This window comes from Seriola aureovittata, chromosome 14 (genome assembly GCF_021018895.1).
Source record: "Seriola aureovittata isolate HTS-2021-v1 ecotype China chromosome 14, ASM2101889v1, whole genome shotgun sequence".
Lineage (NCBI taxonomy): Eukaryota > Metazoa > Chordata > Actinopteri > Carangiformes > Carangidae > Seriola > Seriola aureovittata.
Genome location: NC_079377.1, coordinates 19079703 through 19105000, shown reverse-complemented (window position 1 = coordinate 19105000; position 25298 = coordinate 19079703). Strand labels below are relative to the sequence as shown.

The window sequence follows — 25298 nt, the reverse complement described above, 5'->3', positions numbered from 1 at the left end:
GTTGGCATAGCAACTAATAAAGAATACCTATTTGTGCTCTATGGGAATTAACAGCAAAGTTGGAGCACTTCCTTGTCCAGCCTCCTCAGCTTTTAACACATCTTGTATATTTTCTAACTCCAAACATAAAAATAATTCAAATAAAAAGCTTTAAAGACAACAGGATGGCGTACAGTACACTGTATGTTGGTGGCATGGTCTACTAGACAGCATGATGTTCCAAATGTTAATCACAATTCAGTGATATAATGTACTCTCTCACTCACTCACTTTCTGTGTGTGTGTCTGTGTGTGTTACTTGGGTGGAGGGGCCAGTGTATGCTCAGCTTAGGCACCATGGGGGACATTGCCAGGAGGGGCACATAGGGGTTGGGTGACTTAAATGGAGAAAAATCCAATAATTGTATCCGTCCAGAGGGAGGGCGAGCTTTTAGGGAGGGGAGCGTCCTGTTATTACTCTTTCTTTTTTCTTTCTCTCTTTCATTTCATCCCCTAATTCTAGGGTGAAGGGGGTAACCTAAGAAAGGGAGGGAACGAAGTGGAGAGACATGAGGGTTACAGACTGAGCTTGCTCTTAAAGTATGTCCTTGTAATTAGCTGAGTATTAGCAATGGTGACAATGCAAGAGCACTGGGCAGGGAAGCACCCTTTAACGCTCTACTCATTTCCTGAACTTAATCCCCACCGCTTACTGGTAATAGTGCACACGTGCACACGCATCTAGACGAGCGCAGACACACACACACCCACACACACTCTCACTCTCTCTCTCACTCTCCTTCAGTCATGCACAAATTCACATAATCAACTGCTGGCTATAATGGAAGAGGACTCCCTGAGCAAAGCTACACCCAACAGCTCACCTTCAATCCCTATTGTGCTCAAAGTCATAATGGTGGTTTACTGCAGGGAATTTCAGCCTCCACGTGCATGTGTATGTGTGTGTGATTGTGTTTGTGCATGCACAAAAACATTTATGTCCACATCTGTACATTAGCATCAACTTGTGTTCACAAGTAGTGTGGTGATTGTTTACTTCTCGAATGTCAAGAAGCCTCCAACACCCAACAGTACTTCAGGCAAGTCCCTGTTTCTTGTTTCCTCCAGTGAATGGATGGAGGAGACAAGGCTACAGAAGCGAAAATCAATTACTTACAATTAAGTCAACCGGCAACTCTTTCAATGTGCCCTCAAGCCACTCAAGTCTTGCTTACACTACCTCCAACCCCCACTTCTACACCACAAAATGACACACACACTGCAAGCACATGTAGATACACACTTTTACAAGCCACATCCACTTACTGTGTGACTGTCTTTTTGTATTTAGTAGTTAAATTATAGACTTAGAAATAAATTATTGTGGCAATGGCAAAAAATGCAGTTAAGGAGCATTTCAGTCTGTCATTTTTATCCAGCTGTAAAGAACAAACAAAAGAAGCAAGCATCATACAAAATGGATTTTAATTGTGCCTGTTATGACTGTTCTCAATGTCTAAACGTTTCCTCCACTTTTAGTGCAGAAGAAAAGAAAAACAATTATTAAATTTAAAGGCACACAAACTACATATTGGAAATAAACTCTTTTTTCTAGAACGAAAGTTACCAGCAACCTCCACCTATAAAATATTAGCCGCTGTGCAGCCAATCTTCAATGTAAAACCAATATATGATTGCAAAACGGTGGGGTTATCTGATTCTCATTTGATTTAACTCAAGTGATAGAACTTCTTTACATTTGAAAAACTCTGATACTAATGACATTATAATGTGTTTTCATCATATGTCTTGAAAACAAGTTAAAAATAAGTTTCTTAACAATATGATTCATTTTTCTTTCTAATAAAATCATTCAAAATGCCACACACCCATTTTGGAAAAGAAGCTCGTTCTATCTGACAATCAGTGAAGAAATTATATAAATGAAACTGTTTTTCCTTTGAGCACAGGTCTGGACTGACTCATGACCAAATCACATGGTGAACTGACAGTAGTAGTAAGTGAGGTGTGTATTATTGGTTATCATCACAATGTACAATGATAACTAATATGTTATCATATAAATGAGAAGTGAAGTTTTGAAAAATATAAAAAATTGCTGGCAAAGAAGCAATCAACAACAGCTCTGAGAAAAAAGAAAGAATGAGAACATGGACAAGGACCAATGTTATTACTCTGAGGAAGCTTGTGTAGTATTGTAGTGTTCCGCATTGATTTTTGTTCCATTAGCTTAAATAAAAATCGTAAGAGACACCTGAGCTCAGTCCAAAGCACACCAGTAGAGAACCATTTCTATAGAGAGCATGTTATAAACAGCGCAGAGGGGGACCACAAACCTTGTCATTGACACAACTGTCTGAGTGAGCGTGTGTCTGTGTGTGTATGTCTGTGTATGTGTGTGTATGCCTGCCAGCTCCCAGTCTAGCGCTATTGTCTAACAAGGTCTAATTAGCACTATGGCACAATGAATTAGCATAATTATGCAAACAGGGCTCCGCTAAAGGCTTGGCACAAGGGGAGGCTACGGGGGGCACCTATTACAACACACACACACGCACGCACATATGCGTGCACACACACCCACACACATACACACAGTCACTAAGAACACTTAGACACTACATGCAACACATTAAACACGCATACATGACTGTGATAGATCCACTGGATACAGACAACACACACACCTGTCCAACACGGCATGTACAGTGATGATTGGCTGCTACCTATACTGACATTTATTCTCTCTTTACACATACATCCTCCTGCCACAAACACTCCCCATACCATGACAAACGTCAAATAGACACACAGAAATGACCAGCTAAACCCCCCCACACACACACACACACACACACACACACACACACAAACACAAACACACACACACACACACACACACACACACAAACACACACACACAAACACACACATACACGCACACTGCCCTCCCTCTCAACACTCAAACATTCTGGGCTTATAGTATTTACCAGCAGGGGTGATAGGTGAAGTCTGTGGGAGATAATAGGATGACTGAGAGGCTGAAAGGCTAGTAGCCATTCAGACAATGACAGCTGTAGTGAAGAAGGCTCTATTAAGCTTCATTAGGATGCTTTGCTCTTGATTACAAACATGCACACAAAGACACACTAATGCAGGAAGAGGGAAAGCATTGCTCTAAATCAGACTGAGCTTGACTGCTTCTATGGCTTCCAGTAGAGGATTCCAAACACTAAAACATGCAGCAAAGATAATGTACTCGTGTCTGTGTGTGTGTGTGTGTATATATGTGTGTGTGTATGTGCACACTGGTCTGTCACTGTGACCTTTGCCTGCAATGTGAACCCAACACGTAACCCCACAGCCCAACGAGCCCTCTTACCAAAAGCCCTGCAATGTCAACAAGCTCTACCCTCTCAGACACACACACATGCACACACCACCTCTGATGCATTCTTAGTCACCAAACCCCAAGGGCCTGTATTGTGTTCTAAAATCCTGATCCCTAGCAGGAAACAAGCACCCCTAAAACCCCAAACAACGCCTGCACAAAGCTCTCTTACGATTACAAGCCCCCACTGTCAGCTAAAGAACCAGGAGGGTTGGAAGTTCAGAGTTCAAATAGTTCAAAGTGATCAAGTCCAGTCTGAAATAGGCCCGATCATTCATTGACAATATACCATAATGAGTTACAAAGGTAACTACAAATGACCTTTGGATGACCACCAGAGGGGGTGATTTCTACTTGATAACTCATCAAGTGCAAATGTAAAAGAAAAGAGCAGCAATATAACAAAAATGTCCTCATAGAAACTGTTTTCAAAAATAATTTGTCTATTTACTTCAAATACTTATTTAAAGTCATATTTTCACCTCATGCATCAACAATTAAAATAAAATCTGTGTTTTTTTCCCCCATTCAATGCGTAAATTTTCTACATAGGCTCCTGATTTCCTAAATTACTTTCTCCCCCTGTGATTATGACGCACCATGTGATCAAAGCTGCTACTGAGTATGCTCAGATCCCTTGAGATCCACTCAGTATTAGACATATTGACACAAAGACCCATGACAAACAGCAGTAAAACGAAACTGTACCAGACACGATTAGAGTGAATATAATATGGACTTCCCAGTCCTGGGTGGTAAGTTGGTTCCTCAGAGAAGTCATTAAAGCCTTCATCTGGGTTTGTGAATTTGACTTTTTTTTACTTTTTGCTTTTATTTCTTTCTGCAGAATTAAGTATTTTTGTATATGTGCATGCTCTGTGTTACAGTATATAATGATTTACACAGGGTAATGGGTTATAAATTATGCCAGTACCCTCCATTAACCAACCATGTATGTGGTTCTATTTGGGCTTCTTCAAAAATAATACAATGCTTATTGAATTGGTCAGAAGTGCACTGATATCCCAGATATTCCGAGCAGTATGTTGTCTGAGTCCTCTCAGTGACATTATACCAGCTCAAAATACACTCTCCATTTCTTAAAACGTCTTCATTGAAACTCCTTGCTTTCTCCTCTGGTCTTGAAATGAAACCATTGACTCCAGCTTATCGTCACCTTAAGAAACAACATATTGTTCACATACGTGCACAGTGGTGGGACAAACACAATAACCGGCAGAGAGGGTCATGCTGAGAGGGGGTAGCAATTTTAAGCTGAGTCCACACATTTTGGAGGCAGTGAGCTAATCCGCCCAGGCTTTTTAGCCTGTTATTCATGAAGACAAGGACCTCGAGGATTTGGGCTTGTCCACACCTCAGGGGTGGGGGATTATCAAGGTAGCAGGAAAGGTGAAGGGGTTGTGATGGTGGGCAAAGTGAACGTGTTTATTAAGACTGTGTAGATTTTTGCATGCATAAGTGTGTGGCTTTGTGAGGAGCACACATGAGTAGGAATGTGTGAGTGTTTGTGTATTTAGAGGGGATTCTCTCTGACTCCCACCCCCAAAAATATACCCCTGAGCTCTGACAGGGTCACCTCTGTGCCTTTCAGAGCCTCCTCTCAACCAGTCCTAATTGATCTCACGCATTACTAGTCCCAAACATGGGATGGAGAAGAGGAGGGAGATGGCTGGCTCATTGTCTGTGGAATGAGGTCCCCTTTGCTAGTGGCCCTCCACTCCTTGCACACACACACATACACACACACACACACACACACACACACACACCCACATACACCCACACAACACACACACACACACACTCCACCTCTGGCATGCCCACCCACCATCTCCCCCTTTCTCCTCCTCTATGCTCTCATCTCCGGCTGTGCTAATCCACCAGCCAAGTCAGGAACTCAGTTACCCATCTGGCCAAGCATGACTCCAGCTGGGAGGAGAGAGGGATAGAGGGGTGGAGGGAGGAAAGTGGAGAAAATGGTAAGAAGGGGTAGATTGAGAGTGAGGAATGAGGGGGTATATTGTAAGCAGTCTGGAGATGAGAGGAGAATATCTTAATCAAGTTTTTATAGAAGAGGAAGAGAAACACGGAAGAACAGAGATCTTTAGATATCTACAAAGAAAAAAGTATTGATCCTATTGTCTACTTCTAGAGAAAAGGGATTATCCATTCTAGCAGTTTGGAATGAGAGCTACCACTGAGCTCTGTCATGACTTATATAGTCTGATCCCAGTGTGCAGTGAAGTAGCCTCTAGCCATGGCCTTCACCTCTGACCCTGACTCCTGTGGAGCCATCTGGCTGGTTAACTCTAACCCATGGCCTTTGCCATAACCCATCACATGCTGGTGAGGATGGATCCACACTGAAAGAGGCTCATAATGAATCGAAATGGATCACGTCTAAGTATACTGACAGTGGAACAGGTCTGTGAAGCTAAATCCACATGTATACTATATGATTATAACTATTTGTAATCTCATTTTGAAACATATTTTTCCAGAGTTTGAAAAAGTACAGAGTGTGTGTGTGGCTGGCATGATGCATGTCTAGTTGAAATTTACATTGCTAAAAAACATAAGCACTAACTTAACAGAGTAAAACTGGATTCAACTCAACCAGAAGTTAACTCAGCCAAGCTTCATAAATGCTGCACAGATTGAAGGTCAGAATCAAGTGTGCAAATCCCTGTTTGAGTCATGATCTTTCCCTAGTCCCAAACCGCTCATCACTGTCTACTGAAGCAATAAGATGACTGCAATACACTCTCCTTCTAAAGGACATTTGAAGGTAGTTGGGAGGAATGAGTACATGATAAACCGCTGTAGAAGCCACACAAGAGACGGACTCCCATTCACAGAGAGAATCAAACCACCTGCATCAAACCATCAATCAAACACTAACAGCACACAACATGAGGCTAACCCAAAGTTGTAGTGTGTGTGCATGTGTGTCACAGATAAAAGCCAGGAAGCAGTGTGGGTAAAATGATCTCCACTGTGAACATGATCACATGCACATAAATCACACAGACACATTACAAATACAATGACTTTAGTAAGATAAAATATGTACTTACAGACATTACCAGTGTTGTCAAAACTGTTGAGCACTTCATTAACTCTAAGAGGCCCCAGGCTGTCCCTGTGAGACACAGAAATATAGGTATAGGATCAGTCTGGGAAAGAACTATGTTGTGCATTTTCTTTTTACAAACAAAGAAACAAGACAAATAATCTTAATTACTATACTATAAAATATTTGTCACATTAGGAAATATATAAAAGATTATTATATATATCTTTGGTTTGAAGTTTAAACATGTTTTTAGATACTTTCCCTCCAGCCTCCAAAATCTGTTACATTTTCTACTGTAATTTACAGTACTTGCATACATTAGTGGGAAATGTCTCTGAAAAACATCAAAGTTACATTGAACCATTAATTCAGCATCATTTCAATCTCTATATTTCAACCTGTTTTAAGCCTTAACAACATGTTATGCAGTGTGGTTTGTTCTAGATTCACAACAAACCACAGATTCTATAGTTTTAGCTAATATCATCATCATGCTCTTTTACCCTTGGGGATAAAAGCAGCATAACACTGTATAACCTGGAACTTGTTCAGTACTGACTTTTACCCAACTCGTCTGATGTGCTGTGGTATCATGTAGTTGCTCCTTGTGTGGTGCACTGTCACCCTGCGTTTATCTGTGCCAGCATGAAACTAGAGCCTTATTTCCATTCAAGTGAACGTACCTGAGTAAGGCACTGTACTCTGGAAAGTAGACACTTCTGTACTCCACCCACTGGTCATCTGAGGTATCACTGGGGTCTTGTGTCACAAGCCTTTTCCTGCTGAAGAGGTCGAACGAGGCGAACCTTCGAACAGACGCCTGTTTGACCTCTGGATTGTCCACCTGCTTCTGACGCAACACCTGTGAGAGTTGAGAGTTGAAATAATGGGTCAATGAATTTTAATTTCCACAAAAAAACACATCCCTTAACTGTTTAATCTTCTTATGAGCTGTAAAGTCTTCAGAATTAATAAGTCTTGTTTTGCCTGTGTTACATGTCAGTTCAACTGACAAGAGATCCTTCCTGAAGTAATAATATGCCATGGAGGTGAAGACATTTTAAACTAATTTTAGATTTCTCATTTTTATTGGACATGGTTTGGTTTGATGCAACAGTGAATATCAGATATCAAAAATTTCAATAACAATGTCATGTATTCCAGTTAACCGAAAGTTGAATGTACTTTCAGTCTATGATGTTGCAAACAGATTAAAACTGTACAGTTAAAATGGACAGATTTAATTTGCATCTTCTTATCCCCAACTGTTAAAAAACAGAACTCATTAAATCATATAAGTTCTATCTATCTATCTATCTATCTATCTGTCTGTCTATCGTGGTGGAGTCCATGCACATGGCGTTTATTACTGTCCCAGCAGGAAGAACTGCAGAATGCAAGAAGACCCACTGCAGGGAGCTTATGTTGTCAGACAAGTGTAATGTTGGTATAATGACCATCTATGGAAAAAAAGTAAAGGCCCTCCTTTTATAGCTACTGCTCATGTGAAAGGTTCTTGCACATTCATAGCTAGTGAGAGTCTGTGGCCAGAGGAGAGAGATAGATTTCTACTGGTCTACTCTACTCTGTAAAGTTACTTATACTATAGTTATAGCATAAGTTATAAGATACACAGTTTTATTATGAGTTATACTATATATCAAAGCAGATTAGAGTACTAATAAACCAACATCATTCAAAACAACAGACTGCTGTCTACCGTGGCAGACTGAGAAAATAATATGGAAAGGTTATTACATTCTGTATCTATTGTCTTGCCCATTTTATCCCAGTGACAATCTGCATCAATTCCATAATTTTTAGATTATCAAACTGCAGTGACATCTACATAAATCAGGTAGGGAAAGAAAGACAGTAAAATATGCCCTCCTCAATATTTCACACAGCTTGGACAAGAAATAAATGCTTGTTGAACTGTAATGTATAATCTTATGTCAGAGTTTAGACAAAATGAGGAAGAAAACATGAGAGGGTGAAAGACCGGTGAGTACAATATGTTGCCTTCACTATTATTTTTCCAGTTATGCCAATAATGACCCATGGACCCAGGCCTCCTGATGAGAGGTTTTTCCTTTTTTGGCTTGAATCAAAACTTTTGCTGTTCACAAACTTCTCACAAATCTATTGTAGGTAACATCCTGTAGATACAAGACTCATGTAAACCCCAATCAATATGACCTTGTAACATCTGATTCAATGATTTGAAACACAAATGGGAAACACTGTAATTTGTTCTTTAAGGCAACAACAACAAGCTGCTGCTGTTAGTCTGTAAAGGGAAAGATGACATCCTTAGACACAATATTGAAAAGTTTTATAAATGCATTTTATTGTTATAACAAATAAAATACTCAAAAAATCCAAAAGGAAATAAATGTGAACATATACTACTAATTAAAAACTGTGTTGGTCCTTCACTGAACAATATTGAAACGACGAAACTATTTGCTAACTCCTGGTTATGAGGAACAAGTATTCTAACGGTAATACAACATTCAAAAATGTCCAATGACACAGTTCACACTGAATATTTAATACATTTTCAAAATACGTCCGCATAGTAAGTCTAAGACGATGAGAAAGGTTTGTGCTTGCTCATACAACAATACCTGTCGTAGTAGAGTCCACCTGGCTCGGGCGACATCAGTAGGACCACAGGTCTCAGTCTGGGAGGTGTGGGAATCAGCTGCACAGGTGTCGTCATTAATATCTTTCCTCAAAGGCGAAGCCGGCTCAGTCTTTTCTTCAGCACCGGTGGAGTCCCTCTCCATTTTATCTTCGAAGTTACGAGCGGAAATAAAATTTTAAACAAATGTTCTGGCTGCAGAGCTGTCACAGTTATCGGTAGCAACGTGGCAATACAAAAATAGGGCTTTTTCCTTAAACTACACCAACGCAAAAATGATCACAGATATTGCTTGGCTGTAATCACCTGTTACACCCACAATGGATGCATGCTACTTCCGTACACTTTTGGCATTCAAGACATAGCAATGGATTGTCGAAACAACGATGTTCAGCGGCGGCATGAGATTCAAATGGTGCCGTCTTACTCAAATCATTTAAACGTAATAATGATCATTCATGTTGGCCTTAGAGTACTGGTTGGTTTTTGAGTCAGAGGATTTTTTTTATATATATTCTATTGGAAATAACCACAATGCCATGTATAACAGGGATCAGAAGGGGGTCAACAACAAATTCATTGCTCCCTTCCACCTAAGACGTTAACACTTTGTAATGATGCGTAAAACCCTAAACCTTTATTTTAGCGTAATCTTATCCGAGCCCAGCAATCTCATTGCTTAGAATCAAATGCCACTTCTCGGTTACAAATTGGCGGCTGTACATGTCTGAATTTGATTATTTTAGTCTGGCATTGCCAGCTACGTCATCAACAGCGGGTTTTATTTATTTAACCAGGCACGTGCGTAGAATTTGTTCGCTGCTGTTGTCAACGTTTAGTAACGGTTGTATTAGTTGTTTGAACTAACGAAATAATAAATATTACAGGTTGAACTACATTCATCCTCTGAAACGTGTTTAATATCGTTGATATGACCGACCAGTGTATGGCGGTGACAGTTAGCTTCTTAAACCCACATAAACACAGGATAGCTGATATCAGTTCATTTAGCTGATTGACAGTTACACATTCGTAATGGCCGTTGCCTCCTCTCTGCTGTGTTCATCAGGTCGTCTCGTTACACCGTTTCGGTTACGATTTTGGGAGCTTGCTGGTTACAAACGGATAGCATGGCTCTCCTTGTCAATCCATCGTTGTTACACGTCGGTAAGGGTGTTCAGCTAGTTTTAAAGATGCTGTGTTTACTCACCTTAAGCTTGGTGTAAGATTACTGACTGTTAAGATATCTCGTCGATAAGTCATTCATTATTTAAAAACGGTGTCTTTTCACTAGGCTGACAAAACTAGTCTTGTACGGAGCCACAGATAAGGACATGGGGCTGAAATAGAGCCTCTTGGGATGTGGCTTACTGAGCTAACAGAGGAATAAACCACAGGGAATAGACACATAAATGCCTATACAGTTTTACTAAGGCTCGAACTTTTTGTTTACGTTGTATATTGTAAATTAGCCAGGCAAGACTCCAATCATTATTTCCAAACATTCAACTTAAGTCTTCTGAGTAAAAATTTAAAATGATTTGAAATCAGCAAATTGTCTGAATTTAAAGTATAGGATGGAAACGGTAATTGTGTCATGTGGAAAATAGCACCCTGTTAAGTCAATAATTGGCAGATATCACAGCTTGCAAACACCAGCAAGAGTCTCTCTATTCTTGAATTTTAACCCACACTTCCTTGCATATACCTTGATGTTATGAGATTGTTCTGAAGAAGCTTCGGCTTTTCATTTCTTTAAGTATTTCATGGTGAATTTTGCTGTATGCTTTTGATCAGTGTCCTGTTATAGAAGCCAGCCTCTTTACACTTTCATTTTCTTGACTAGAGTTACTTCTTTTCACTTCAACCAACAATCAACATTATCAATCAATCAACCCAGACTTTTGCATACAACTTACATAATAATAAATCTGTCAACCCTTAATAACCAAGGAAAATTTAGGATTTTTGTAATCATTGTGATGGATTTAGAGGTGGAAACAAGGCCATGGTTTCATATATAACTTACTCCCACTAAGTGCATTCAAATTTGGGAAATGAGCAATGTCACAATAGATTACAAAAAAATCAATCAGTCAAACTTTATTTGTATAGCACTTTTCATACAGGTTAGTGCAATTCAAAGTCCTTCACAGATGAACAATAAGGTAAAAAAGAAAATGACAAGCTGACAATGGCTTACAATGATAGATTTTAAAAAGATTACACACTAGTTCACTGAGTGTTTGCAAGCTATAGTTCTCTTATTACAGTGTCTTGCTCCATCCTCTACCACAGGAAACAAGAATCTTGATTGGAACAGCTATGGCCCTTACAATTTGAGCTTATAGTTACAGTCTTATAAAAGTCTTTCCATAATTAATAAAGCAGTTGTATTTCAGAACACTTCAAATTCATCATCTGATCAGTCCAGCTCTGGACTTGAGAGGTACAAGGACTTGCAGAAGTATTTCTACAGGAGATTGAAGGCAACATACCACAGGTTCTCCAACATACCTGATTACTCAGTGGTAAGTCCTGCTTTAGGTTAGAACTAATTCATAGAGTTAAGCATCAACATTCATCCTAATTGAGTCAGAAACTAAAGGTATTTTACAATTCACTATAATTTCTCTTGTCACAGGTCTGTGGTCATCATCATGTGTACTTCATTGAAAGTGATGGCATCTACAGAATGGACAAGAGAGAGAGTAAGCAAGAAGCATGAATGTAGCTTGCCAACTAATGTTAACTACTTCATATCTTTTTTTCCAATATAACCCTAATCTCATGTCTGCATCTAAAACTTAAGTGACATTCCCACTTTTGTGAACGAGTCAGTCTCCTCTCCCCGTTTGTAGGAGATCTGGAGCCAGAGCAGGTGCTAAATCTAGGACAAGTCTCTGGAGGTGAGGAGGAGTCAGGACTTATGAATGGAGAGAAGAAGAAGCAGAGGTTTCAGTGGAGTGTCCAGAGAATACGTTTGTCCCCACAGGAAAAGCATCTTGCTGCCACACTAAAAACTAGTCACAGAGAGGCACCAAGGTGAATCAAACAGAACACAATTAAACATACAAAACACACTTTATTTGATAGCAATGTTTTTTCTTGACAAAGTTACTGAATTAAAGAATAGATGATTGTGCTGTGGCAATCCAGGTGTGTGGTTGTGAGACTTGAAAGAAGAATTTCCCCTCATTTGGACCCCCCACACATTATACTCACACTGGACAAAGTCTTCACCTTTGGTACGTTTTAAATGTATATATAAAAAAAATTATTTCAGTAGCAATAGCAGTAAATCACCGGCTAAAATGAAAGGATATTTTTTGTGTCTGCATGGGTAAAGAGTGGGCCACAGATGAGACGCTGTTTTACACGACTCTTGAGGGTCTGCGTTGCAGCAGAGTGTTTCGTCTGGACCTGACCTGCAGTGGGAGCAGGATAACCTCTGTGTATGAGGAAACACAGCCTGAGTAAGTGCAAGTAATTTGACATCTAAGCTGTCTCTCCTCCCACACCATCTCTAATTGAAACGCCACATTTCCCCAGTGTGTTTGTGGAGGTCGCCCTCTCCAGAGACCGACAGATACTGAGCATCAACTGCAACAGCAGGTCCAGTTCAGAGGTGATGCTAATTGATACAACAACAACCAATTTAGAGCCATTCCTGGTTCAGCCACGCCAGCTGAACCTCCTGTACCACATTGAGCACTGGAGGAAGAGGCTGATCATACTGGCTAATACAGGGCCAGGACAGGAATATCAGGTAGAGTGTGTACAACAAATATATAAACACAAACTCTTTACAGGGTGGATACATCTAACAGATTTCACAGTTACAATTGCACCTTAATACCAGAGAGAGCTGTGTACAGTAAATGTTTTGTCTTCTGGAGATATTATGTGACGTGTTCTGTGTTTTAATCTTAAAATGTATTTTCTTTGTTATTTCTCAAGTGAGGAGATTTATCCTTCTGTATGCTCACTAGGTGGTACAGGCCCCTCCCTCAGAGCCATCCATGGACTCCTGGGTGTCATTGTTAGCCCCTGGCCCTGGCACTGTTTTCAAAGACATGGATGTGGTTGCAGACCACTGCGTGCTGGCTGCAAGAACACTAGCCAATGAACTTGTCCTGATTGTGGTCCCACTGGCCCATCCCAAGAAAGCATACACTGTGCAGGTCAGTGTGTCAGAAAACTCTTTGAATTCTTCTTGTATTGTTTGCTGACTTCCTTGCTTGTTTGCATGCATGTTGCATGTTTTTATATATTATATTGTTTATATTGCGCTCTTATATGTCCATCTCTTATATTCCTACACTTGCTCCCAAGCTCCCCTCCTGGGCTTGTGCCATTGAAACCAAGAAAGCAGGCTTGGCAGACCAACGCAAAGTGTTAGAATTCCTGATCTCATCTCCAGTTCACCCACCGCTGCCCTTCTGTCTATACCCAGAGGATGGGCTCCTTTTATCAGGCACTGAAGATCGCTCGTCCCCAGAGAACCAGGGCAATTACACCACCACGCGCTTCGAAGCCTGCAGCCAAGTGAGAACTTGACATATAAGACACATGAACACACACTGACACAGTATCAGCAGAGAGGTAAACATTTTGAATCAAGACTCAATTGTCTACTGATACAGCTCTTTTGGTAACTACTCAATAGTTCAGACTCTGCCATGCAGCTCATACACATATACACATACAGTACACCTAACACAGAAAGCAGCAAGGGATATGTTGCAGAACATCAGTGAACACCTAGGCAGGACCACACTACTTACCTCACCACTGCGTGACGGCTACCTCGCTGAACTGCTGCAGTTTGCACGCAAGTGTGTCCACACCACCAGCGTTACTGCTGTGGCGCTGCTACTGCCAGCTCTATCTTTCTACACTTAGTTTGTCTTTGATAATAGTCACCAATAGTAAAATATTTGATTTCATTTCATTATCGGAAAGTGAAAAGTTGTAACCAGAAATCAATCATATGATTTTTCAAATGTAGCTTAGTCATGAAGCTGCAGCCACATGGGTGCCAAAATGAAAACCAAGAGGGTCTGCGACTGTCATGCATAGGTGAGGTTAGCAGTGTGGCCCAGATCTCTCTGCCTCTCCTCTGTAGGATGGCACCCTGGTGCCAGTGACACTGTTTCATGCAGTACCTGTGGAGGGTTTGAGACAGGCACCGCTGCTGGCCCATGTCTACGGAGCGTATGGCAGAGATCTCCACATGGAGTTCTCCCCAGAGAAAAGGCTGCTGCTGGAACAGGGCTGGGCTCTGGCCTACTGCCACATCAGGTAACTTATCACCTCTCCAGCAGCCTAAAACTTACTTGATTAAATCAGCAGTTTATTTGCTCATTAGAGACATGCTTTATGTAAGTAATATTGATTGTATATTGATGTTGCTGTAGGAAATTGTTTGAAAATGTTTGCTAATCAAGTCTGGAATTCAAACTTTGTATTTTGTTATGTTGGTTACAGTGAATCTGTTCTTTACCTTTACACTTCCAGAGGTGGAGGAGAGCGGGGTCTGTCCTGGCAAAGACAGGGTCGTGAGGAGGGGAAGCAGAAAGGAGTGGAGGACCTTCAAGCCTGTCTCCACCGCATCTTTTCCTCAGGAGTCTCCTCCCCTTCCCTCACCGCCCTCACAGCCTGCAGTGCTGGGGCTGTGCCAGTGGGAGCGCTGTGCAACAGACAGCCACACATGATGCGGGCTGTCACACTGCAAGTAAGATGTTAAATCACTGCAGATCTGTGTGTTGGTTTGCATGTTTTTTTTGGAGTGTATCACTTCTGTGAAGTGTTATTTTTATGTCCCAAGAACAAGAATATTAGGGACAGTGTCTTTCTCAAGGGAGCTTTAACAGAGAGGATATTTGGGGTTAAAGGGTTAAATACAGGTTGTAAATAAATAGAAAAATACAGATAGTCTCATTACTGGTCATTACAGCACTGTGCCTCATGACATGAGATGACACACACCCCAAGCCGTCTCTTTTCCTGTTTGCAGGCTCCTTTCCTGGATGTGTTGGGGACAATGGAGGATCCCAGCCTGCCTCTAACTTTGGAGGATAGAGAAGAATGGGGGGACCCTGTAGAGAACCCAAAACACAGACTCAGCATCACCTCCTACTGTCCTCTTCACAACATTACTCCTCAGGTATGGAGGGGAAGATGTAGCTGTAGTTTTTTATGCATTGGTTTGAGAGAAATGTGTCATCCTTGTGTGTTACCATTCATACCCATGATTTCCTTTACTCACTTTGTTGTCCACATTAATTGTCCCCATCTTCATAGAATGTAGCATTTATTGGGGCTTGTGATTCTTCAGGTATCTTTACTGTGCTGAAGATTTCACTTTCTGAAATTCAGTTGGATTTTGGTTACTGTGTAGTTTTACTCTCATTAAATTTGCCCTGCAAATTGGCCTGTAATGGTAGATAACATACAGTTAATTCGGACTATGTTGAAAACCCATTTAAAATTCCCATGGCCCACATTTTGGTCCAGAGCCAGAATATGAATAGCACTGGGTCAATTAATGGTTCTCAGGCTTTCTCTGAAATCTGTCGAACATATGTATGACAGAAAAATATAGTTGAAGCCTTTGAAATGTTGATTTAGGGGACACTGAGGATCATTAATAACTAATAACTTTAACTAAGTAGGGTAATAAAAACTAGGTTATCTAACTTTTGTGTGTGTTTGTGTGCACTTGTGCTTGTGTGAGAAAGCACTACCCATCCATGCTGCTGACAGCTTACCGAGGTGATGCCAGGGTCCCTTTGGCAGGTGTCCTCAAATACACAGAACAGCTGAAGAAAGCCATTCATACACACTTCATCATGAATCCAAAGTCAGGTACGTGCACACATACACTCTCTCACATATTATCACAACAGCTTAATCCCTTGTTGATCATGTAGATTCACATGTGTGCACCCATGCATGTTATTGTCCAAATATGTGTTTGAGTACAACTTTCCGTGGAGGGTGTGTTTGGCTGTGGGTACATTCCAGCGTAGATTTTCCACTTGTTCCACATTCTTTTAGATGTAATTTCTGCATCATCAGAGGTTTTAATAGTTCAGGGTCAACTCCCAATAGTAGTGTCAGTGTGCATGTCTTGAGAGGCAGCAGTAACAGATGTATAGTCGTCTGTCTGGGGAAAGTGCTATCACAAATTTAAGTTCATGACTAAAGTATAGCATAGGTCACCTTGTAGTACAGCATGTGTGTCTGAGTGAGTGTCAGCTAATTGCTCTCATTTCCCTGTAGACAGGCTCTTTCTCCCTCTCACTCATAATCTGCCTTCACCACATTGGTGGTACTCCTCTTTACACCCCTCTCTCTCGCACTGCCTCTACTCTTCTTGTTTCAAATGCACACATTATCTCTCTCTTTCACCCTCTCTCACTTTTCTGTTGTTCATACACACATTCACCAGGCAGCTTAAGTGTGTGTGTCTGTGTGTGTGTATATGTCTCCCTAATCTGTCTCTCTCTGTTCTCCGGAGTCTTTGATAAAGTGCTGATGGCATAGACACAGGCAGGCGGGTGGGCAGGCCCATTAGCATGGTAAAGAGATAGTGTATCAGAGCAAGAGATTAGACACCACAGACTGGGAGCTGTCAAGGTCAAGACCGCACTTGTGAAACAGCCAGTACCACAGAGACAGTGAGGGGGATAATACGGAGGAGGTAGAGAGGAGGGAGGGCAATATCAGATGGGAGCAAGAATGAATGAAAGGAGAATAAAGACAGTCAGAAGAGAGAGAGAGAGATAAGATTTGGGGCAACTGGACAGAGAGAGAAGGGGAGCAGAGAAAGTGGGCATACAAGAAGACCAACGTCTGAGACAACATTTTAAACATTAGAGATTCACTTCTTCCCCAATCTGCCTTTGACTTCTGTCTTTGTCTTCTTCTGTCTTTTCCAATATAAACCAGCACCAAACATAGTTCTGAATATCCAACCTGGAGCAAATCACCTTGGACCAGAAGACTTCGAGGTGACGCTGGAGGAGGTAATGCACTTTTGAATGGATATGCAACTCTGTAAAAGTTGAGCTTTTTTTACATTTGTGCTTCCAAACATATCTACAAATTACACAACTAGCTCTATTTTCAGTTTTTCTTAAGTAAATTTGCTTGTTGACAATCATCTGCTGTTAAATCCACTGAAAATGCATATCCATGCTTCAGCGTGTGGGAAGTACCATGTTATAAGTTTAGCATTTTATATTTAGCCCAACTCTTTCCTCACATTGAAAATACAAACATTAGTTGAGAAATTTGACCTCTGTCCCTCCTCCCCAACACAGGAAGCCCTCAACCTTGCATTTCTATACTCAGAGCTGGGCCTGGACCCTCCTCGGTCTCAACGCAAGAGGAAGAGATAGCAAGGCTATCAAGACGCAGTCCAACAACAATGACCCAACATCTACCATTACAGCCATGACAACTACGTTGACACAATGGTCCCAGTGAAAGAGAAGACAACATCATCATTGAATGTATCTGCAATGAGCCTCTTTATTAGATGGCATACTGTAAACACCTTACAGCGGATACACCAAAGAAGAATCTTGATATTGAATCTTATATAATTGCTACTGTGAAACTGTAATAACTGAATACCATTGTTCGTTCATACTAACATTTATAAAGTATGTCGATGGCTCCCAAATAGCAGGCCTTCTCAGAGACGTAGCACTGTTTGGGGTGGTTGGGATTAAACCGAGTGTGGGTGGAATACTGAATCACCAAACCCTCGCCTGCTTCTGTCAGGATATGAGACTTTTTTATCACCTTGCCATCGTTGGCTTGGTTTGTGCTCATCAGCACTTCCAACTGGTCTGGTAACTCACTAATGGAGGAGAGATCTGTGATGGCAGATTCTTTGCCGAAGTTGAGCACCATCAGGAAAGCTCGGTTAAGCCCGTCAAGCTCTCTGAGGTAAGAGAAGACACTGGCATCAGAGTGGATGTAGCAGAACCACCCACGGTGAAGGGGGAGCTCTGACTGACGCAATGTGTTCAGGAAACGGTACTGAGCCAGAACAGAACCTTCATCTTTCTTCTGGACCTTGGAGAGAAAGAGTGGCAAGAGGATACGTGATGTAAAATAAGACAAACACAAACAAGCTCTGGCCAGATGTTCCTCCTGAGTTGAACAGTACTAAAATAGTTTTGTACCTCCACATTGACACTTTTGTAATCAGGGTGTACAGGCAACCAGGTGATGTTGGTTTTGTTGTTGAAGCCTGCATTTATGTCACCATTCCACTGCATTGGAGATCGCTGAGGGTCCCGACTGGCGCTCTGTAGTGAAAGGACAGGAATCATTCAGCTTCTTCTGACAATGAATATACATTGACACATTTTAATGTATGTACATTCAGTTGCCAGTTTATTGGGTACACCAAGATAAAACTGATGCAGCCTAAAATAAAAGAAACTGACAAGAAATGCCACCTTCATGAAGGTATTCATGTCATTATTTTATTGTCTACACACATTTTCTACTGTTTTCTAATTTTTTATGCACCCACTGCACTTGGCAGAGATGTTACAGTGTTTAATGTTTATTTAAATGTTTGTTTTCAGTGTGTGCACAGTACTGACTGCATTGTATTTGCCAGCAGGATCCTGTGTCTGACCGTCTGTGACATTAACGTTCTCCATGCCGATCTCCTCGCCATAGTAGGTGGTGGGCGTGCCTGGAAGGGTCAGCAGCAGCATGTTGATGACACGCATATAGCTCTGACCAGCACTGGAGGCAATGCGAGGCTTGTCATGGTTTCCAACCTGATAATGGTGGTAAGAGAAACACAAGAGACGGTGGAGAGGTGAGTGAGACAAGTTGGGAAAGAAGAAGGCAGGGTGAAACGGATGGGTTGGGGGTACGGGAATCAGTCCTGATTTTAAAGGAGCCCAGGAACAAATACATAAATGAGACTGTGGTGACTCACCACCCAGTTGGGCCATTGCCCCTTGGGCATGTTGGCCATCCAGAGGTGGACCAGATGTTGAACCCACGAGCCGCTGGTGTTTTGAGGAAGGTCCAGCAGGTAAAAGTTAAAGGGGAAGTCACTTTCTTTAACCTGCGGGGTGCCGTAGTACATCATGGTCTTGTCCACCTCATGGTAATCATATGACTCCGTCACCATGAACCTGGAGTGCAGCAACAACTTATGTTGTGTATGATAACATGCAGACTGATCCTCAGCAAAGTTTGGCAGCTGATCCTTGTGAATTACACATGACATCTTCATCATGTGTAGTGGCGAAGTTAGTAGATTAGAATATTACCAGTCTCAATTATTATTAATATTACTCTGTGTAACAGTTGACATACCTGTATCTGCCAGGCTCACGGCTGTAGATATCCATCTCTGCCCTCCAGTCCCTCAGTAGGTCATGCAACCCCAGCTGACTGGTGGTGTAGTCATGGTGAAGGTCCCACTCTGAAGTTACAGACTCCTGGAGGGGAAGGAATATGATGAAATATGAGGTAATGTGGCTATTTTTTTATTTCTGGCCTGCTGGACAGCTAGCTTAAGACTTACAGTCAGATTTTACATTTAGCTAACACAGGGGAGTAATGGTTCATTTATAGTAAAGATTCCTCCCTGAGATCATCAGCTCCAGTGCATTAGCAGAGCTCAACAGTATTTTCCCACTGCCGACTGGGAGTTAAGAGCGCTTGGGTGTAAATGTATTCTTTGTCAGGCCAAATTACCGGGCGCGGTGACAGGCCAAGTAGTTGGAAAATAAGTGGAAACCAGATACAGAGAGTAGAGGCCACGTGATAAAATATTTTTGGGGCTCAGTAATCCAGGAGTACTGTTATGTGAAAGGAATGTTAAAAAATGTTTTGTGCTAATTTTATTGATGCATTGTTGGTTGTAATAGTCTTAATAAAAAGGACAAGAAGACAGAATACAGTAAAAAGAGGCAGAAAATAATTATTACAATGTTATATCTATGAGGAAATTTGACATATTATGACCACAAAGACAAGTGCCAAGCACTTGGTTGATCATTTTGAGGGAACCAGCTCAGGACCTTGAAAGCCCTACTTACAGTGACCGACTGATACTAAAAATACCCAATATGTGTGTCTGTTTGTGTGGGCAAAACACAGGGACAGCACACTAACTCCACTCAGAAAGGACCAGGCCATGAATCTATTCATGGACATTATTACTGAGGCAGCAGTGTTAACCACTGAGCTGATGTGCTGTCACATGAACAAACAATTCAGCCAACTGCCAGTAAAGTTGGTCTGGATTTAAAGCTACAATTGGCAGTAAACCACAAAAGCAATAATGATAACAGGGATAGTGGCTCAGTTAGGATTGGCTGAATGATATTCAAGTCTGTGGTAAAATTCTCAATATCCCAATAAAAACATACCTATGACTCTTGTAAATGCATGAAAACCTCTGTGTAGTGCCTAACAATGACTTGTTTTGTTGTAACATCACTATAAAGCACAGCTTTGTGTGGCTTATTGCTTAAAAATGAGTAGTCGGTCAATTTGGGTGCTGCAGCAGTGAGTGTGCCTCAGTCAACAGTAAGTAGACGGTCTCAGTATTATAGTGTTATTTTGCAGTGGTAAGTAAATCCCAGTGACTTGCTAATCCACCAAAATATGCCTCTTTTCTACTAATCTTTCCTCTGTGAGAAATAACTTCAGTCTCCATGGAACAAAAAGTCTTTCTTAGTGAGCTTAACTCTGCGTGAATCATAAACTCTTTGAATTCCAAAAACAGTATTTTCACCAGAAGAGCACTGGATGACCTGACATTTAAACCAGAGATAAATGATGCATGATACATCACGTACAGAACGGACTCTCCCACTCAGCTGTTGATTATGTTTGTTCTACTAGCTACACTAGAAAGTACTGCTTTACTGGAGCTGCTTCTGCCCACAATGCTGCTTTTATCCCTCAGATTGTTAAAATCTGGACTCTGACATGTCACATGTTATATAATTCAATAAAGTAAAATCATAATAATTATATAACTGAGTGTTAGAGCAGAGATTGTTAACTAAACTGAACTTTGATACCCTGGGCCCAGGGAAAGAAGAGCTGCCAGGTGATGTGAGCAGTAGAAGTTATTGTCTGTGTAGTTTGCACCCTAAAAGAAATGTAGAAATACCATCACCGACTGAACAGACCTTCTGAATATTGTTTACCTTTATATTATTGAAAATCAAACATTCTCAACAAAGCAAATGAGGGGTAATGGTACACTTATGTACTGAAATGAAATTGGAGCCGTTTTGTGTTCGGTAGCAGAGTGTTACACTTGGGAAGTTACACCTGGGATCCATTGGAGATTGATCCACCTCAACTGGCAGATCAGACGAACCGCACCATGTTTGCTGGTCATGTGGAGTCGATGCGAGGACAAAGGGCTGCTAGAACTAAGCTGGCAGACATTAGTGCCTGTCCCAACCAGTGCCCATTAGAACTGAAGAGGCAACACTCACTGGTGGTTTGTTTGGGTCCACCTGTGGTTCATCCCTCAAGTGTGCAGCCTCCAGGATGTGCTTCACTGCATCCATCCGAAACCCATCCACTCCTTTCCCCAGCCAGAAATGAATAATATCCTGAAATAAAATAATAAATTTAAAGTCATTAAAATCAGTGTGTCTACAATATGACTCTGAGAATGTGGACTAGACTCTTCAGTGCTAAAGTGTTGTTTGATTGTTGTAAAATTGATGTATTTCCACTCATTTCAACAAGCCTCTCATTCAACTACAACAAAGGACTATTGAGTATCAACATGCACAATATACACACAAGTAGAGTTTGCCATTCCTTCTGTTGTACTTTGTGCTGTGTGAAGCATCGGTTAAACACACACAAGGGTTAACAGGCCTAAGTTAATGTGTAATCAGTTATAGCCATCACACATTACAGCTGTGGCACAGTGGAGAGGACAAAACAGATGAGGACAACAGTCACATAGATTTCAGTATGACATACAACACCTGAGTCAGCGAAAAACAAATGCTTTCAGAGATGAGTCAGTAGCAGAGGTAATGTATGTGAAGCATGTGAGAAAGAGCAGTGTGTGGTCATGTAATCTCACAATCATCTCTTGGCGGACGTGTGGGTTTCTGAAGTTCAGGTCTGGTTGCTCCTTGAGGAACTGGTGCAGGTAGCATTGTCCTCTAACTTCATCATAGGTCCATGAAGAGTTCCCAAACACACTCACCTGAGAGAAAGCAGAAGGGAAACGGAGGATTAGGAAGTGAAGTTATTAAGAAACTGAACATCTGAGGACTGGATTATTGAGTAGAACGTTTTTCAGCGTCTCTCCAGACTAATTATCCTTTTGTTAATTCCAATACTATCACACCTAGACAGTGCAAATGCATCAGCAGAGGTTGAATGAAAATTCACCCAAAGACCAAAGTGGAGAAAAAGAGCTCATCAGCAAATACCAACCCAATTATTAGGTCTTGGTGCAGTTTCATTGCAGTCTGCCCAGACGTAGTAATCCTCGTAGTGAGGATCTCTCATCCGGCTCAAGTTAAACCAGCGATTTCTGTCACTGGTATGATTGGGAATGAAATCCATGATCAGCTTCAAACCTGGTGGAAACAAATATGAGTATGAGTCAAAGACATTCACTCTGCTAAACCCTTCTCCCATCACCCACCACCAAATATTTGCTGAAAGTACACACCTTTGTTGTGCATCTCAACCAGGAGCTCTTCAAAGTCGTGCATGGTTCCAAAGAGGGGGTCGATGGCCTGGAAATCTTCCACATCATAGCCAAAGTCTTTCATGGGAGAGCGGTAGAAAGGACTGATCCAAACTGACTTGATGTTCAGGTACTGGAAGTGATCCAACTGCTCCTGAATTCCTGCCAGTGCAGAGACACCACAGTGATGAATACTGGATACTGAAATACAGTCCCAATGATAACTTCAAAGACAAGAGGAAACCCTGTTTATACTCAACATTACAGTTAACATGTATTTGAGTCATATGGTGATATAAATCCTACTAGAAGAAACAATGAGGAAAATGGATCTGAAAGTAAAAATCAGAGAGCTTTCCTTAAATAATGAAAAAGCAGTTATGTACCATCATGCTATAAGATAGCACTATCATACCACTCTCAAATCAGAGTGTTAAACACACACTTTGCATAGTATTATTTCTACAAATAAATAGAAGTGGGAAACAAAGAACTTCTGAATTTAATATGTAATGAATTATCTTTCATAATGGGCCCATCTGGGGAGCCCTTTGGTGCTGGGCTGAACTAGGACCCTGAACTGGAGAGGGGCCCTGCTGCATGTTGTCATAAGACACCTGGTATATTTTGTGTTAATAATCTGAATCTGCAAAGTAACTAGTAACTAAAGCCTTAAGGTATATGTAGTGGAGTAAAAGTAGAATATTTCCCTCCAAAGTGGAGTAAAAGTGTAAAGTTAAAATGGAATTTCTCTGGGAGAGTAAAAGTATCTCAAAATTGTACTTTAGTACAAAACATCAGTAAATGCAATTAATCAGTATCAGTATTTTTATTTATTTTTTTATCTTGTTCTCCAACCTGAGCAGGTCTACTCAGCCACATAACAGGAAATACTATTATGTGCAGGATACTGGCAATAATATCAACAAAACAAATAGCAAATATATATGGTGGTTTAATGAAAAAGCCGTTTGACCTCCATTGTGTTCTGTATCAGAGCACGCAGCATCTCACCTTTGAGGTCTCCGACTCCATCACCGTCCGAGTCCCTGAAGGACCGGGGGTAGATCTGATACACCGGGGAGATCTGCCACCAGCTCAGGCACCGCGGCGACAGCGCGATCACCGTGATGGTGAGCGCCACCAGCGCCAGGGTGCAGGCCACCGTCAGCCAGAACAGGATCTCTCGGGGCACTCGGTACCGGGCCTGAGAGGAGTACAGCAGCAACACCTCCTTCGGCATCCCGGCGTAAGGTTTGATCTGCGTGTACTCCTCGGCCGCGACCGAGTCCAGCGTCACCGCCGCCGAGTCCTGCTTCTCCGCGGGGTTGGCATTGATGCTTTCGGCCGCTGAACAGACACCTTCCACATCCTGAAACCCCGGGTTTCCGGTGCACTCCATCAGCTCCAAACTACCGGTGCGCTTTGTGAAACTCATCTGATTTAGATTTTAGAGAAACTTGAAATCAAACTGTGTTTAGCTCTTCTTCACAAACACCGAGCAAACACCAAGCAGCATCAGGTTATCCAACTGCTTTGAGAGGGTCATAGTACACACACACACACACACTTTATCTCTCTCTCTCTCTCTCTCTCTCTCTCTCTCTCTCACACACACACACAGACAGGGAGAGAGAGAGAGAGAGCAGTGCCACCTGAGGAATGTGGGAAAGTGGAGAGTTGGATGGGAAAGGTTAGAGATTAGCATTTCTTGTTGCAGTGTGGTGGGAGAAGTATTCATGCCCTTTACTTTACTTACACTTCTGCGCCACTTTCTGATTCATAAAGGGTTTATTTAACAAATAATGTTTTTTTTCAAATGGTTGATACATAATTTAGGCTACTAAATTAACTTAGACATAGTTTGACAAGCTGTTGATCTGCATGTAAAACTTCAAATAATACAAATGTAGAGAGAATACAGTAAATGAGAAATATTGATGTAAGCGCTGCTTTTTTTTTTTATAGCATGGCTGTGCGTTTGTATTCAGTAATAATGTAGGTGTAAATATTAAACCATTACTAAAAGGTTTCACACTTTGTAATACATCACCAGGTTTGCAGTTATACATGTACAACGTGTGACATTATTTTAGGTTTCTTAGTGTTATAGTGAACCATTAGCAAAGCTTAGTCAACTGCAATTATAAACTTCCATCATGTCTGCAGTTGTAAATGTTACTGCAGTTTTGCCATTTAACGAAGATAAGTGGTCAAACGGTCCACTGCAGGGGTCTCCCTGATGAATTAAAGATCTAAAAGACAAGTAAAACTCTGGAGGAGAATACAGTACATGACTAAATGAGACACAGTGAGCGCTGTGACTCTGTATCTACTCCATGTGCTTCACACTGCATCAATGTTTGGATCCAGAATGTAAAAATTATTTACATATAAATTATTGATTTTTCAATTAATAAAACAA

At 41.3% G+C, this 25298-nt stretch overlaps 3 protein-coding genes across 6 annotated transcripts in view; 1 reads left to right on the top strand and 2 right to left on the bottom strand.

The window, feature by feature from the left end:
• The window catches only part of camkmt (calmodulin-lysine N-methyltransferase), a 137797-nt gene extending 128328 nt beyond the window's left edge, over positions 1 to 9469 (bottom strand). For all 4 annotated transcript variants that reach the window (XR_008829544.1, XM_056395244.1, XM_056395243.1 and 1 more), the window contains exons 1-3: positions 9119 to 9469; positions 7172 to 7350; positions 6490 to 6554 (exon numbers count right to left, since the gene is read on the bottom strand). Coding sequence is in view for 3 of the 4 variants with exons in the window: in XM_056395244.1 (XP_056251219.1) it covers positions 6490 to 6554; positions 7172 to 7350; positions 9119 to 9280 (406 nt within the window). In the remaining variant the exon portion in view is untranslated. The remainder of the gene's footprint in view (positions 1 to 6489; positions 6555 to 7171; positions 7351 to 9118) is intronic.
• Positions 9470 to 9915: 446 nt separating this feature from the next.
• Positions 9916 to 17603, top strand: prepl (prolyl endopeptidase like). The gene is made up of 15 exons (XM_056395182.1): positions 9916 to 10302; positions 11538 to 11666; positions 11780 to 11846; positions 11997 to 12180; positions 12295 to 12383; positions 12485 to 12611; positions 12688 to 12904; positions 13128 to 13319; positions 13471 to 13683; positions 14264 to 14439; positions 14656 to 14872; positions 15155 to 15304; positions 15879 to 16005; positions 17092 to 17168; positions 17466 to 17603. Exons 1-15 carry the CDS (start codon positions 10171 to 10173, stop codon positions 17541 to 17543), a joined length of 2175 nt encoding a protein of 724 aa, XP_056251157.1. The 5' UTR covers positions 9916 to 10170; the 3' UTR covers positions 17544 to 17603.
• Positions 17604 to 17658: 55 nt separating this feature from the next.
• On the bottom strand, positions 17659 to 25021 carry slc3a1 (solute carrier family 3 member 1). The gene is made up of 10 exons (XM_056395183.1): positions 23888 to 25021; positions 22856 to 23035; positions 22615 to 22760; positions 22256 to 22381; positions 21648 to 21767; positions 19501 to 19625; positions 19115 to 19316; positions 18768 to 18950; positions 18339 to 18464; positions 17659 to 18228 (listed from the first exon to the last, which is right to left on the bottom strand). Exons 1-10 carry the CDS (start codon positions 24309 to 24311, stop codon positions 17797 to 17799), a joined length of 2064 nt encoding a protein of 687 aa, XP_056251158.1. The 5' UTR covers positions 24312 to 25021; the 3' UTR covers positions 17659 to 17796.
• Between the last annotated feature and the right edge of the window lie 277 nt (positions 25022 to 25298).